Raw genomic sequence first — 16,995 nt, forward strand, 5'->3', positions numbered from 1 at the left:
TGAAGTGTACCTATGACAATAATTACAGACCTCTACATGCTTTGTAAGTAGGAAAACCTTCAAAATTGGCAGTGTATCAAATACTTGTTCTCCCCACTGTATATCTTATGTAGTGCTTTGCAAACAATATGAAATGTATTATGTATTCACCTGCAGCTGGTGAGTGACGAAGACGATGGTCTTGTGGCGGAGCTGCTTCTTGATGGCGTTGTTGAAGATGTGGTTGCCCACGTGGGCATCCAGTGCACTGAGCGGGTCGTCCAGGATGTAGATGGCTCGGTCACTGTACAGGGCACGCGCCAGGCTGATCCGCTGGCGTTGCCCGCCACTAAGGTTGGCGCCACGCTCTCCGATCTGAGGAGACATAACGGACTCATTGATCGGTTAATATAATAACAACACATATGAAGGTGCAGGGGTGGATTGGCCATCTGACATTTGAGGCAAATGCCAGATGGGCTGGGGCATTTTTCAGTTGGGTAGGCTGGTTAAAAATGGACAAACACCGCCTGCCGAGTGGCGCAGCAGTCTAAGGCACTGCATTGCAGTACTAGAAGCATCACTACAGATCCGGGTTCGATCCCGGGCTGTGTTGCAGCCGGCCGTGACCGGGAGACCCATGAGGCGGCGCACAATTGGCCCAGCGTCGTCTGGGTTAGGGGAGGATTTTCCCGGCTGGGAAGTACTTGTCCCATCGCACTCTAGCGACTCCTTGCACACAGACCTCAGTCGCCAGTTGTATGGTGTTTGCTACGACACATTGGTGCGGCTGGCTTCCGGGTTAAGCAAGCAGTGTATCAAGATCTGTTTTCCAATTAATTTGTTGCTCAAATCTCTGTTATACTAATCTATAATGAGCATTTGGCTGATCAGTAGGCAACACCCAGCCCACCTACCAAGATGGGCCGTTCCGTTCTTCTGATAGGCTGAGCTCACACAAAGTCTATTTTCAAAGTCAAACATGGCATCAGCAAAAATACCTGCTCCGACTGTAATCGGTTAGACAGCCAAGATCATGGACCGTAAAAAAAACAGAAAGGGTGCCTATGAACTTAGAAAAAGCACATTCTACATTGTCACTCAAAATGTACTATTGTTTGGGCAGCTAAAACCATGATTTGGTCACACATGATTGCTGTAATGGAAGATGGTGCCCTGCCCTTGTGCCTGTTTTGCTGGTGCCTGCTGTAGATATATATTTTTCTCAACAGCTACTATTTTCAACTAAGATATTTGATATGGCTTTGAGATACGGAGCGGCGCTCACAAGAAACAACGGCCATTGTGAGGGCATAGACCTGTAGGTGCCATGGGTAGTAGCCTACAACTGCAAAGTGTTTTAGGACCACGAATGTAATGATGGATGAACGCATGACTACGACCAGCAGTGGGTATTATTTAGAAGTTAGCTATCTAGTTAATGTTTTGAGTTTTCACTTCCATCCTATCATCTCTTCCCTCTACTCAAACCTTCTCCAACCTATCTCCTGATTCTGCCTCCTCAACCCTCCTCTCCTCCCTTTCTGCATCCTTTGACTCTCTATGTCCCCTATCCTCCAGGCCGGCTCGGTCCTCCCCTCCCGCTCCGTGGCTCGACGACTCATTGCGAGCTCACAGAACAGGGCTCCGGGCAGCCGAGCGGAAATGGAGGAAAACTCGCCTCCCTGCGGACCTGGCATCCTTTCACTCCCTCCTCTCTACATTTCCCCCCTCTGTCTCTGCTGCTAAAGCCACTTTCTACCACTCTAAATTCCAAGCATCTGCCTCTAACCCTAGGAAGCTCTTTGCCACCTTCGCCTCCCTCCTGAATCCTCCTCCCCCCCTCCTCCCTCTCTGCAGATGACTTTGTCAACCATTTTGAAAAGAAGGTCGACGACATCCGATCCTCGTTTGCTAAGTCAAACGACACCGCTGGTTCTGCTCACACTGCCCTACCCTGTGCTCTGACCTCTTTCTCCCCTCTCTCTCCAGATGAAATCTCGCGTCTTGTGACGGCCGGCCGCCCAACAACCTGCCCGCTTGACCCTATCCCCTCCTCTCTTCTCCAGACCATTTCCGGAGACCTTCTCCCTTACCTCACCTTGCTCATCAACTCATCCCTGACCGCTGGCTACGTCCCTTCCGTCTTCAAGAGAGCGAGAGTTGCACCCCTTCTGAAAAAACCTACACTCGATCCCTCCGATGTCAACAACTACAGACCAGTATCCCTTCTTTCTTTTCTCTCCAAAACTCTTGAACGTGCCGTCCTTGGCCAGCTCTCCCGCTATCTCTCTCAGAATGACCTTCTTGATCCAAATCAGTCAGGTTTCAAGACTAGTCATTCAACTGAGACTGCTCTTCTCTGTATCACGGAGGCGCTCCGCACCGCTAAAGCTAACTCTCTCTCCTCTCATCCTTCTAGACCTATCGGCTGCCTTCGATACTGTGAACCATCAGATCCTCCTATCCACCCTCTCCGAGTTGGGCATCTCCGGCGCGGCCCACGCTTGGATTGCGTCCTACCCGACAGGTCGCTCCTACCAGGTGGCGTGGCGAGAATCTGTCTCCTCACCACGCGCTCTCACCACTGGTGTCCCCCAGGGCTCTGTTCTAGGCCCTCTCCTATTCTCGCTATACACCAAGTCACTTGGCTCTGTCATAACCTCACATGGTCTCTCCTATCATTGCTATGTGGATGACACACAATTAATCTTCTCCTTTCCCCCTTCTGATGACCAGGTGGCGAATCGCATCTCTGCATGTCTGGCAGACATATCAGTGTGGATGACGGATCACCACCTCAAGCTGAACCTCGGCAAGACGGAGCTGCTCTTCCTCCCGGGGAAGGACTGCCCGTTCCATGATCTCGCCATCACGATTGACAACTCCATTGTGTCCTCCTCCCAGAGCGCTAAGAACCTTGGCGTGATCCTGGACAACACCCTGTCGTTCTCAACTAACATCAAGGCGGTGGCCCGTTCCTGTAGGTTCATGCTCTACAACATCCGCAGAGTACGAACCTGCCTCACACAGGAAGCGGCGCAGGTCCTAATCCAGGCACTTGTCATCTCCCGTCTGGATTACTGCAACTCGCTGATGGCTGGGCTCCCTGCCTGTGCCACTAAACCCCTACAACTCATCCAGAACGCCGCAGCCCATCTGGTGTTCAACCTTCCCAAGTTCTCTCACGTCACCCCGCTCCTCCGCTCTCTCCACTGGCTTCCAGTTGAAGCTCGCATCCGCTACAAGACCATGGTGCGTGCCTACGGAGTTGTGAGGGGAACGGCACCTCAGTACCTCCTGGCTCTGATCAGGCCCTACACCCAAACAAGGGCACTGCGTTCATCCACCTCTGGCCTGCTCGCCTCCCTACCACTGAGGAAGTACAGTTCCCGCTCAGCCCAGTCAAAACTGTTCGCTGCTCTGGCTCCCCAATGGTGGAACAAACTCCCTCACGACGCCAGGACAGCGGAGTCAATCACCACCTTCCGGAGACACCTGAAACCCCACCTCTTTAAGGAATACCTAGGATAGGATAAAGTAATCCTTCTCACCCCCCCCCTTAAAAGATTTAGATGCACTATTGTAAAGTGGCTGTTCCACTGGATGTCATAAGGTGAATGCACCAATTTGTAAGTCGCTCTGGATAAGAGCGTCTGCTAAATGACTTAAATGTAATGTAAATGTAATGAACCCCTACCTAGCCTATGATATTAGTTAGTGCACATAAAGATGTAGTCAAGTCAATTAAAAATGTTATTTCTTACATGCGCCAAATACAACAGGTGTACACTTCACCATGAAATGCTTACTTAAGAGGCCTTTCCAAACAATGGTCCCATGTTTCATGAGCTGAAATTAAATATCCCAGAAATGTTCCATATGCACAAAAAGGCCAATTTTGCTAAAATGTTGTGCACAAATTTGTTTACATCCCTGTTAGTGAGCATTACTCCCATGCCAAGATAATCCAGCCACTTGACAGGTGTTGCATTTCAAGAAGCTGATTAAACAGCATGATCATTACACAGGTGCACTTTGTGCTGGGGACAATAAAAGGCCACTCTAAAATGTGCAAATGCCACAGATGTTTTAAGGGAGTGTGCAATTGGCATGCTGACTGCAGGAATTTACACCAGAGCTGTTGGCAGAGAATTGGATGTTAATTTCTCTACCATAAGCCGCCTTCAACATCATCTTAGAGAATTTGGCAGTAAGTATAACTGACCTCAGAACCGTCGTGTGGTCAAGCGGTTTGATGATGTCAACATTATGATCAGAGTGCCCCATGGTGGAGGTGGGGTTATGGTATGGGCAGGCATAAGCTATGAACAACGAACACAAATGCATTTTATCAATAGCAATTTGAATGCACAGAGATACGGTGACGAGACACTGAGGCCATTTGTCTTTGTCGCAAGGATCTGTACAGAATTCCTGGAAGGTGAAAACCGCACAGTTCTTCCATAAGCCTGCATACTCAAGACATGTCATCCATTCGGCATGTTAGGGATGCTCTGGATCGAAGTGTATGACAGCGTGTTACAATTCCCGACAATATCTAGCAACTTCGTACAGCCATTGAAGAGGAGTGGGACACCATTCCACAATCAACAACAGCCTGATCAACTATGTGAAGGAGATGTCACACTGCATGAGCTCGACACATCTTGGTCACACCAGACAACTCGTTTTCTGATCCATGCAGTGGTGTAAAGTACTTAAGTAAAAATACTTGAAAGTACTACTTACGTAGTTTTTTGGGGTGATATGTACTTGACTTAACTATTAATATTTTTGACAACTTTTACTCTTCATTTTCTTCAGGAATGCGGTGACGTATGTACTTTTTACTCCATACATTTTCCCCGGACACCCAAAAGTGTCAGGACAGGAATTATGGAATTATGGCTTATCAGGATAGGAAAATGGTCTAATTCACACACTTATCAAGAGACCATCCCTGGTCATCCCAACTGCCTCTGTTCTAGCAGACTCACTAAACATATTCTTCATTTGTAAATTATGTCCGAGTTGGAGCGTGCCCCTGGATATCCGTAAATAAATAAATAACTAGAAAATGTGGCCATCTGCTTTGCTTAATAGAAGGAATTTGAAATGATTTATACTTTTGATTTGTACTTGATTTGATTTGATTGATTTGTACTTTTGATACTTAAGTACATTTGAGCAATTCCATTTACTTTTGACACTTAAGTATATTTACAACCAAATTCTTTTAGACTTTTACTCCAGGTAGTATTTCACTGGGTGACTTTCACTTTTACTGGAGTAATTTTCTATTAAGGTATCTTTACTTTTGACAATAGGGTACTTTTTCCACCACGGGATCCATGCCCCTACCTTTTTGTTAAAGGTATCTGTGAACAACAGATGCATATCTGTATTCCCAGTCATGTGGAATCCATAGTTTAGAGCCTAATTCATTCATTTCAATTGGTTGATTTTCTTGTATGAACTGTAACTCAGTCTAATCTTTGAAATTGTTGCAAGTTGCATTTATATTTTTGTTCAGTATAACAAAGGAAATAGTAACACAATAAAAGAACAATAAGGAGGCTATATACAAGGAGTTGTGGTACCGAGTCAATGTGCAGGTGTACGAGGTAGTTGAGGTAATATGTACATGTAGGTAGGGGTAAAAGTGACTAGGCAATCAGGATAGATAATGAACAGAGTGGCAGCAGCATGTGGGAAGAGTGTGAAAGAGTGAATGTGTGTGGAGTCAATATAGATGTGTGTGTGTTTTGTGTTTGTTGCCTGCTCAAGTAGGGTTGTCTTGGGTCTGAGCGTAGGTTATATGTGTGGGGAATGGGTGTGTGTATGGGGGGTGAGTTGGCAGCGCGTGCAGTGATGTGGATAAAATGCCAGGGCCAGATTCTTGTCCCACTCCGCCCTTATGAAGGTGCTCCAGTTGAAGATAATATTACATCCTTTAAAAACAATATTGAGTACAGCCAACATCCCTGACTGGCAACTACCTTGATTGAAGCACCTGTTGCTCAATTGTGTTCCATATAAATGCTGTTTAAATGTTGAACCTACACACTGAACAATGTTAAGCCAAAACATATGTGTATGCTATCCTGATGCAGTGAAAAACAACACCTTGTGACATTTCTAAGTACGGACTAGGGCTGTTGCGGTGACAGTATTACCTCCACACCAGCCACATGAGTCATGACCGCAGTAAAAATCCACGTGTCCATATCTAAAAAGGCATACAGAGGCCCATTATCAGCAATCATCACTCCTCTGTTCCAATGGCACCTTGTGTTAGCTAATCCAAGTTTATAATTTTAAAAAGGCTAATTGATCATTAGAAAACCCTTTTGCAATTATGTTAGCACAGCTGAAAACTTCTGATTAAAGAAGCAATAAAACTGGCCACCTTTTGACAAGTTGAGTATCTGGAGCATCAGCATTTGTGGGTACGATTACATGCTCAGAATGGCCAGAAACAAAGACCTTTCTTCTGAAACTCAGTAGTCTATTCTTGTTCTGAGAAATTAAGGCTATTCCATGCGAGAAATTGCCAAGAAACTGAAGCTCTCGTACAACGCTGTGTACTACTCTCTTCACAGAACAGCACAAACTGGATCTAACCAGAACAGAAAGAGGAGTGGGAGGCCCCGGTGCACAACTGAGCAAGAGGACAAGTACATTAGTGTCTAGTTTGAGAAACAGATTCCTCACAAGTCCTCAACTGGCAGCTTCATTAAATAGTACCCACAAAACACCAGTATCAACGTCAATAGTGAAGAGGCGACTCCGGGATGCCGGCTGTTATGTTCTGTTAATTACTGATGTCCCCTTTAAGGAAGAAACACCTCGTCATGCGCAGTGTTGTTCTATGTTATTCTGGTACTAACTCGTTCTAGAAAATGTGAAGCTCCATTTCAATTTCTTGTATTCTTATTATATAAATAAGTAATAAGAGCTAAGACACTACAATGGCGACGAGGATGATTACCTGCAGTGTGCATCACAAATGCAGATGGAGCTCATAGAAAGAGAGGAAGATGGCCTCCCGGGTGGCGCAGTGGTCCAGGACACTGCATCGCAGCGCTAGCTGTGCCACCAGAGATTCTGGGTTCGCGCCCAGGCTCTGTCACAGCCGTCCGCGACCGGGAGGTCCGTGGGGCGAAGCACAATTGGCCTAGCGTCGTCTGGGTTAGGGAGGGTTTGGCCGGTAGGGATATCCTCGTCTCTTTGTGCACTATCGACTCCTGTGGCGGGCCAGGCACAGTGCACGCTAACCAAGGTCGCCAGGTGCACGGTGTTTCCTCCGACACATTGGTGTGGCTGGATTCCGGGTTGGATGCGCGCTACTTATTTTCCACCATAATTTGCAAAAAAAAAAATTGAAAATCCTACAATGTGATTTTCTGGATTTGTTTTTCTCATTTTGTCTGTCATAGTTGAAGTATACCTATGATGAAAATTACAGGCCTCTCTCATCTTTTTAAGTGGGAGAACTTGCACAATTGGTGGCTGACTAAATACTTTTTTGCCCCACTGTGTATGGCAAGCGTTTCACACTGGTTACGGATCACCAGCCGTTGCTTTCCATTTTCAGTCCAAAGAAAGGCATTCCGGCATTGACAGCAGCCAGGTTACAGCGATACGCCTTGTTCCTTGCCAGTCATATGTATGACATTGAGTTTAAGCTGTCGTCCCTCCACAGAAATGCAGATGGATTATCCAGAGCAGCATGTACAAGAGAAAGACAAAGGAGTGTGGATGCAGTGGACATTTTCCATACCGCTCAGCTCAAGGCACTACCGGTCACAAGCACAGTTATCAAACTGTACACTTGTCAAAAGAGTACACCTACACCATGTCAGGATGGTCAGCTACTGGCAGAAAGGAGCTGACTCCGTATTTCCAGCGGATAAACAAAATTACAACGTACCAAGGATGTTTGATGTGGGGAATGAGAGTCATGATACCCCAGAAATGCCAACATCAGGTTTTGCAGCAACTACATGAAGGTCATGTTGAAATTGTCAAAATGAAGCTGCTCGCGAGGAGCCTCTTCTGGTGGCCAGGTCTGGATCAACAGATAGAAAACATGGTGAAGAACTGTAGTGGATGTTTGGAAACCCTCCACATGCCTGCTCCTATCCCAGTCCACCCATGGGAATGGCCCGCAGAGCCATGGCAGAGAATTCATGTGGACTACGCTGGTCCCTTTGAAGAGCACATGCTTCTGGTTATAGTTGATGCCCATTCCAACTGGCCAGAGGTGTTTTGCACTGACTCCTCCACCTCAGCTCAGACGATAGAGTGTCTCAGAACAACGTTTGCACACTTCGGATTGCCGCTGCAGCTGGTAAGTGACAACGCACAAGCTTTTGTAAGTGACGAGTTTACAAGATTCATGTCAGTAAATGGAATCAAACACGCAACCTCAGCTCCGTACCACCCTGCCACCAATGGGCTGGCAGAACGCTTTGTGCAAACCCTAAAGCAAGGACTCCGAGCAGCAAAACGAGACGAAGGGACTTTGCAAACAAAACTGGCCAAGTTCCTGGCCTCCTACCGAAACACCTCGCGACTAATGAAAGCCGAGCTGCACTGATGTTTGGGAGGCCTCTCCGCACACAGCTGGACATCATGAGGCCAAGATGCTCTCCGGTGGCCGGGAGCGCCATCTCCAAACAGAACAGGAAGTGATGTTGCGAGACTACAGAAGAGGGAAATGGACAAGAGGGACTGTACACACACAAACGGGACCCAGAACTTACCAGGTTCAAGTGAGCCCAGACATAATGTGGCGGCGTCACATTAACCAAATGCATTCCACGTAAAACAGCACAACAATCGAGAGAGAACAGGCACAGAGAGCTCCCGAGAGTGACACACAAGGAACTGTAGAGGATGGAGGGGCAGTAAAGAGACCCCGGGCTGAAAGAAGGGAACGTGTTGATGAAGGTGCTGCTATAGCAGAAGCTATAATGGAACAAGCACCCACTGAGGATGTTCAGGAGCCTCCAGACAATCCGAGGCGCTACCCAGAACGAAGGCACAGTCCACCAGACAGACTAGACTTATAAACAAACAAACAAAAACTAACTGTTCAAGTTCAAATCAAAAGATGCAAAATAACTACAACAAGTTCTGTGAAATGTTTCAGTTGTGGTTTGGTAAAAGTAACTCTGGTTGTATAAGAGAAGGAATGATTATGTTCTGTTAATTACTGATGTCCCCTTTAAGGATGGATCACCCGTGGTCATGCGCAGTGTTGTTATTATGTTATTCTGCTACTAACTCGTTTTAGTAAATGTGAAGCTCCAGTTCAATTTCTTGTATTCAGAATCTTTCTTATTATATAAATAAGTAATAAGAGCTAAGACACTACACCAGACTTCTAGGCAGAGTTGCAAAGAAAAAGCCATATCTCTGGCCAATAAAAATATAAGATATATTATATAACACAGCCACTTCATATGCATACTCGCTCCCGGAATGGGACAAATATCCTTTCTATTTTATTTAGCTGAGTTCAAGTATATTCTTCTTATTATAAAATCATATAATATAAAATAATGGCACGGGACTTATAAGTATATCCTATCTGCTAAATTAACTAGCCTACAGCATGGCACATAGCCAGACAACATACAGTCAACTCATATTCTGTTCTTCTAAAACACATTGTCCTCATATCATGTTTCTTTAGATCTGCCTAAAATAAATAATGGATTTATTGTGATGGTTTATATTAAATGGATTTATTAGACTTTAAAAAAAATATATATAGATGTTCCAAAAGGCCCTCATTAGTGGCTTGTATGAGGCCTGAATGCGTGGAGGCCTGGAGATGCTAAACGTGTTGATATTAATTTAATTCAATGAATTACTGTGACAAAATGTCAAGACCGCCACAACAGCCTTAGTATAACACTTTTTCTCATCTAGACAAAATAAATCCCAAAGTAGTATTTCCATGGTGGATAAACAATTCGTAATGCTCACCTCAGTCAGATCGGCGTTGGGCAGGATAGCCAGGTCAGGTCTCAGACAGCATGCACTCAGAACAGCCTGGAACCTGGAAAATACACAGTGGAATTATACTTCAGAGCTACATTGGGTAGTAGAGGAGCGCCTTAGAAATCACTATGTACATGAATCCAATCAATTCTCACAGTAGTATCATTCCTGTGGCCTGTGTGCACCAGTGGTTAGTGCTGTGGAGCCCAGTACCCATGTACAGGCAGCCTAGGCTACCAGTGTAGGCATGGGTTTGAATCCGATCCTCCTGCCCTTTTGTCTCGCAAACTCACAGAGCTTTCTGGTCTCCTCTTCACTGTCCTACTTAAAGGAAATAAAGATATACTTGAACCCCCCCCCCCAAAAAAAACTGTTCCGTTACCTTTCCTCCTCGTACTCTTTCCCAAAGAGGATGTTGTCCCTGAGCGTAGCATTGAGGATCCAGGCCTGCTGGGCCACATAGGCAAAGTCCCCGTTCACGGCCACCTTGCCCTCCAGCAGGGTCATCTAAAGGTCATAAAGGTCACAGGTCACTACAGGTCATCCGCCAATCACTCACTTGCTCCGCGGTGAAGTTTGCCCCTAAGTACAGATCTAGGATCAGCTTCCACTCCACTAATTTGAACCTTAATCATTAGTGGGGCAAATGCAAAACTGACCCCAGATCAGCATCTAGGGGCAACTTCACCCTAAAACCATTCACACCCGGGGGTTGTATTGAGTGAAGTGAAACGTACAGATAGAAATGTGAACGATAGAGCCAACAATTCCCCAGTCTACCGGACAAGGCAATCTTGTGCTCTACATAACACAGTTACGTATAACGTTCAGTAAAGTTGCACCCTCTCCAACATGCCCCAGGGCATCATCCAGCTTCGTCAGAGGGTGTCTATAGAGTAAGGGAGGGCCACAGGGGCTGCAGTGTGTGCCTGTTATTAAATTGGTGTACTCATGGGCCAACAAGAGTTTACACCATATTTCTTACAACAGGGGGCCGTTGACGCATCTTACCTGTCCAAGGATGGCAGAGATCAGAGAGGTCTTCCCACTGCCCACGCTTCCACAGATCCCAGTCAGCTTCCCCTGGAGACACAGGGTAGTATGGTGGATATTTGTGTTGTACAATGTGTTACCTCGAAATGACACAACGACAAGGTTCCAGTTTAACAAAGTGTACTATACCGTATGAACACACTACAAGGTAGGCATCCCACTCAAGGCTAGGTCCATTGACAACCAAACTTTCTGCGCAGGCGCACTCTTGACAGAGTGATAGCTCCGTATTAACAGAAATATAGGGATACTTAAAACATGTTCTTAACACAATGTACACATTGGCAGTGAAAAGATGAATCACAGTGCACAATAAAACTAACTCAAGTTTATGATGTTTTCTTACCCCTAGTTTTAGCCTATAAATAGAGACCTGAATTTTCCCTGGTCAGTTAACCACAATAACTCTTCAAACTGTACAGCCCATTGGCCTTTCAACCACACATAGATACGAAGACCACGGTCTTATTTGACTTTTTGCTGAACATGGGATGCATCCCAAATGGCACACTATTCCCCACCTACTATACGGGCCTTGGTCAAAAGAAGTGCACTATATAGGGTAGCAAATGGGACGCATCCCATATTCTTTGACCTCCACCACCTGCTTCAAACCCCTGAATGTGTGCACTGTGTACTACTGTACGTGAAATGTTCTCTGTCCTTTCACAACCATACACTCTCGTCCCGCGGCTAGTTAGCTACCTGCTGAACGGTGAGGTCCACACAGTGCAGGGTCCTCTGCAGCCGCTGGCTGACGGAGGGGATGGGAGGGATCTCCCCCACCTTCAGCAGACGCCCTGCCTGCTCCCCTGCCTCGTCCTCCTGGGCGGGCCTCCGGCACCCAAGCCTCTGGGTGGAGCCAACAGAGGGGGTGCCGCGGGGCGTGGGCTGGGCACTGTGACCCGCCGTCTCCCAAGCTAAGCTGGCGCCCATCATCTCCACGGCAACCTGGGGGTTCAGGGGCTTGTCACGGATCATCTCCACCTCCGCCATCAGGAACAGGCTCTGGTAGGCCAGGGAGAGAGGAGAGAGGTGTCAGAGAACAAGCACACACAGTACAGGCTCTGGTAGGCCAGGGAGATGAGAGAGGTGTCCGAGAACAAACACACACAGTACAGGCTCTAGTAGGCCAGGGAGAGAGGAGAGAGGTGTCAGAACAAGCACACACAGTACAGGCACTGGTAGGCCAGGGAGAGGAGAGAGGTGTCCGAGAACAAACACACACAGTACAGGCTCTAGTAGGCCAGGGAAAGAGGAGAGAGGTGTCCGAGAACAAACACACACAGTACAGGCTCTGGTAGGCCAGGGAGAGAGGAGAGAGGTGTCAGAAAAACACACACACAGTACAGGCTCTAGTAGGCCAGGGAGAGAGGAGAGAGGTGTCAGAACAAACACACACAGTACAGGCTCACATGCATGTAGGAGTCTAGTCATGATGACAATGTCAAGGTCATTGATGTAAAGGTTCAAGCAGTTCAAACCTATCTATTTGGTTTATGTAAAACTCTTTCTTTCCACTGCATCTAGAGCCGCTTGGCACCGCATCGCCCCCTGCCCATAGTTCAGGGAGGTGCTAAATTGCTGTGTGTCTGTGAATGTGTATTATGAATTCATGTGGGTGTGTGTGTGTTTCTCAGAGGATCGAGAGGGGGATTAGGAGAAACACAGCCCCTTCCTGGTCCAGGACAAACACTGTCCTGCCAACATACCCAGACTCAAACACACGCCACTTATATTCCACAGAGCCAACCAGACCAACAGACACTCACATACCACACAGAGCCAAATGAACAGACAGCGCCAGACAAACAGGCAGTGGCAGACAAACAGTGACAGCAGAATAGACAGCGACAGACAAACAAGACAGCGACAGACAAACAAGACAGCGACAGACGAACAAGACAGCGACAGACAAAGACAGCGACAGACAAATAGACAGCGACAGACAAACAATACAGTGACAGACGAAGACAGCGACAGACGAATAGACAGCGACAGACAAACAAGACAGCGATAGACAAACAAGACAGCGACAGACAAACAAGACAGCGACAGACAAACAAGACAGCGACAGACAAAGACAGCGACAGACAAATAGACAGCGACAGAGAAACAATACAGTGACAGCCGAATAGACAGCAACAGACGAATAGACAGCTACAGACAAACAAGACAGCGACAGACGAATAGACAGCGACAGACAAACAAGACAGCGACAGCCGTATAGACAGCGACAGCCGTATAGACAGCGACAGACAAACAATACAGCAACAGCCGAATAGACAGCGACAGACAAACAATACAGCAACAGCCGAATAGACAGCGACAGACAAACAATACAGCGACAGCCGAATAGACAGCGACAGCCGAATAGACAGCGACAGACAAACAATACAGCGACAGCCGAATAGACAGCGACGGACAAACAAGACAGTGACAGACAAACAAGACAGCAACAGCCGAATAGACAGCGACAGACAAACAATACAGCAACAGCCGAATAGACAGCGACAGACAAACAATACAGCGACAGCCGAATAGACAGCGACAGCCGAATAGACAGCGACAGACAAACAATACAGCGACAGCCGAATAGACAGCGACGGACAAACAAGACAGCGACAGACAAACAATACAGCAACAGCCGAATAGACAGCGACAGACAAACAATACAGCAACAGCCGAATAGACAGCGACAGACAAACAATACAGTGACAGCCGAATAGACAGCGACAGCCGAATAGACAGCGACAGACAAACAATACAGCGACAGCCGAATAGACAGCGACGGACAAACAAGACAGTGACAGACAAACAAGACAGCGACAGACAAACAATACAGCGATAGCCGAATAGACAGCGACAGACAAACAATACAGCGACAGCCGAATAGACAGTGACAGACAAACAATACAGCGACAGCCGAATAGACAGCTACAGACAAACAAGACAGCGACAGACAAACAAGACAGCGACAGACAAACAAGACAGCGACAGACAAACAAGACAGCGACAGCCGAATAGACAGCGACAGCCGAATAGACAGCGACAGCCGAATAGACAGCGACAGCCGAATAGACAGCGACAGCCGAATAGACAGCGACAGCCGAATAGACAGCGACAGCCGAATAGACAGCGACAGACAAACAATACAGCGACATCCGAATAGACAACAACAGACAAACAAGACAGCGACAGACAAACAAGACAGCGACAGACAAACAAGACAGCGACAGACAAACAAGACAGAGACAGACAAAGAAAGAAAAGGGGAGAGATCTTACCTTGAACCTCTCCATGGCTACTGATGCTTCTGACAGGGACTTGACAGAGAAAGGGGTGACCTTCAAGGCAAAGGTCATGGCGTTGAAAACAGTCACCACTGTAAATGCCTGCGAGGGGAAGAAACATCCAATACCGTCCATGATTTGTTTCAGTAGTGCAGAGACCTGGTTGACCAGCTTCTGTCATTCAAATCATCCATCAAATCCTGTCCTGGAGAACACCCCCCCCCCTCCCCCTACTGGCTTAACGGGTTCAACAACCCAACTACCAAAGAACATACCCCCCCCTGTTCATAATGTTGCTGTACTTGGGAGGTGAAAATGTTGGCTGTATCAAGCAATATGGTCATCACCTCAACATGCCTTTCTTCTCACTGGCAGGGTTGGAGTGTTGCTTTCAATACTCTCAGATCTACTGGAGTGTCTAGGGAGAATCAAACGGTACCTTATTCCCTATTTAGTGCACCAAAGTAAAGCCCTGGTCAAGTCTAGTGCACTAAATAGGGAATAGGATGCCATTTGGGAGGCAATCTGGGGTTGGACCAGAGACCTGGAAGCTACCTGAGCGGCGGTGAGGTCGTAGCCCAGCAACATGTGAGTGGAGAACGTGGCAACGCTGGCGATCACCACAACGATGGGAGCCACACCCACTGTGATGCTCTGGAAGTAGCCAGTCCTCTCTAGGATGATGCGCTCCTCCTCTCGAATCCCTGCAGGGGCAAATATATCAGTCAGTCAGACAATCAATGAGTTAGTCCGTCAGACAATCAATGAGTTAGTCCGTCAGACAATCAATGAGTTAGTCCGTCAGTCAAACACAGAGTCCGTCAGTCAAACACAGAGTCCGTCAGTCAAACACAGAGTCCGTCAGTCAAACACAGAGCCCGTCAGTCAAACACAGAGCCCGTCAGTCAAACACAGAGCCCGTCAGTCAAACACAGAGCCCGTCAGTCAAACACAGAGCCCGTCAGTCAAACACAGAGCCCGTCAGTCAAACACAGAGCCCGTCAGTCAAACACAGAGTCCGTCAGTCAAACACAGAGTCCGTCAAACAACGAGTCCGTCCGTCCGTCCGTCAAACAACGAGTCCGTCCGTCCGTCCGTCAAACAACGCGTCCGTCCGTCCGTCCGTCAAACAACGCGTCCGTCCGTCCGTCCGTCAAACAACGCGTCCGTCCGTCCGTCCGTCAAACAACGCGTCCGTCCGTCCGTCCGTCAAACAACGCGTCCGTCCGTCCGTCCGTCAAACAACGCGTCCGTCCGTCCGTCCGTCAAACAACGCGTCCGTCCGTCCGTCCGTCAAACAACGCGTCCGTCCGTCCGTCCGTCAAACAACGCGTCCGTCCGTCCGTCCGTCAAACAACGCGTCCGTCCGTCCGTCCGTCAAACAACGCGTCCGTCCGTCCGTCCGTCAAACAACGCGTCCGTCCGTCCGTCCGTCAAACAACGCGTCCGTCCGTCAAACAACGCGTCCGTCCGTCCGTCAAACAACGCGTCCGTCCGTCCGTCAAACAACGCGTCCGTCCGTCCGTCAAACAGCAGCGTCCGTCCGTCCAAACAACGCGTCCGTCCGTCCGTCAAACAACGCGTCCGTCCGTCCGTCAAACAACGCGTCCGTCCGTCCGTCAAACAACGCGCGTCCGTCCGTCCAAACAACGCGTCCGTCCGTCCAACAACGCGTCCGTCCGTCCAACAACGCGTCCGTCCGTCAAACAACGCGTCCGTCCGTCCGTCAAACAACGCGTCCGTCCGTCCGTCAAACAACGCGTCCGTCCGTCCGTCAAACAACGCGTCCGTCCGTCCGTCAAACAACGCGTCCGTCCGTCCGTCAAACAACGCGTCCGTCCGTCCGTCAAACAACGCGTCCGTCCGTCCGTCAAACAACGCGTCCGTCCGTCCGTCAAACAACGCGTCCGTCCGTCCGTCAAACAACGCGTCCGTCCGTCCGTCAAACAACGCGTCCGTCCGTCCGTCAAACAACGGGTCCGTCCGTCCGTCCGTCAAACAACGGGTCCGTCCGTCCGTCCGTCAAACAACGGGTCCGTCCGTCCGTCCGTCAAACAACGGGTCCGTCCGTCCGTCCGTCAAACAACGGGTCCGTCCGTCCGTCAAACAACGGGTCCGTCCGTCCGTCCGTCAAACAACGGGTCCGTCCGTCCGTCAAACAACGGGTCCGTCCGTCCGTCAAACAACGGGTCCGTCCGTCCGTCAAACAACGGGTCCGTCCGTCCGTCAAACAACGGGTCCGTCCGTCCGTCAAACAACGGGTCCGTCCGTCCGTCAAACAACGGGTCCGTCCGTCAAACAACGGGTCCGTCCGTCAAACAACGGGTCCGTCAGTCAAACAACGGGTCCGTCAGTCAAACAACGGGTCCGTCAGTCAAACAACGGGTCCGTCAGTCAAACAACGGGTCCGTCAGTCAAACAACGGGTCCGTCAGTCAAACAACGGGTCCGTCAGTCAAACAACGGGTCCGTCAGTCAAACAACGGGTCCGTCAGTCAAACAACGGGTCCGTCAGTCATCCAACCAGCCAGCCAATGAATAAGACAGCCGGCCAATCAATGAATCAGTTAGTCAGTCAATCAAACAATGACTCAGTCAGTCACTCATCAACGAGCCAGCCAGCCAGTCAAACAATAAATCAGTCAGTCAGTAAA

The 16,995-nt window shown here is 48.4% G+C and overlaps 1 protein-coding gene across 8 annotated transcripts in view; it reads right to left on the reverse strand.

Annotated features, from left to right (window-relative positions):
• abcc5 (ATP-binding cassette, sub-family C (CFTR/MRP), member 5) overlaps nt 1-16,995 on the reverse strand; it is a 60,585-nt gene that overhangs the window by 21,780 nt on the left and 21,810 nt on the right. For all 8 annotated transcript variants that reach the window (XR_006831376.1, XR_006831378.1, XR_006831377.1 and 5 more), the window contains 7 exons: nt 14,898-15,046; nt 14,337-14,444; nt 11,755-12,057; nt 11,008-11,079; nt 10,379-10,503; nt 9,982-10,054; nt 151-354 (listed from right to left, as the gene is read on the reverse strand). Coding sequence is in view for 5 of the 8 variants with exons in the window: in XM_046294984.1 (XP_046150940.1) it covers nt 151-354; nt 9,982-10,054; nt 10,379-10,503; nt 11,008-11,079; nt 11,755-12,057; nt 14,337-14,444; nt 14,898-15,046 (1,034 nt within the window). In the remaining 3 variants the exon portion in view is untranslated. The remainder of the gene's footprint in view (nt 1-150; nt 355-9,981; nt 10,055-10,378; nt 10,504-11,007; nt 11,080-11,754; nt 12,058-14,336; nt 14,445-14,897; nt 15,047-16,995) is intronic.

The sequence above is a fragment of the Oncorhynchus gorbuscha genome, linkage group LG13, assembly GCF_021184085.1.
Source record: "Oncorhynchus gorbuscha isolate QuinsamMale2020 ecotype Even-year linkage group LG13, OgorEven_v1.0, whole genome shotgun sequence".
Lineage (NCBI taxonomy): Eukaryota > Metazoa > Chordata > Actinopteri > Salmoniformes > Salmonidae > Oncorhynchus > Oncorhynchus gorbuscha.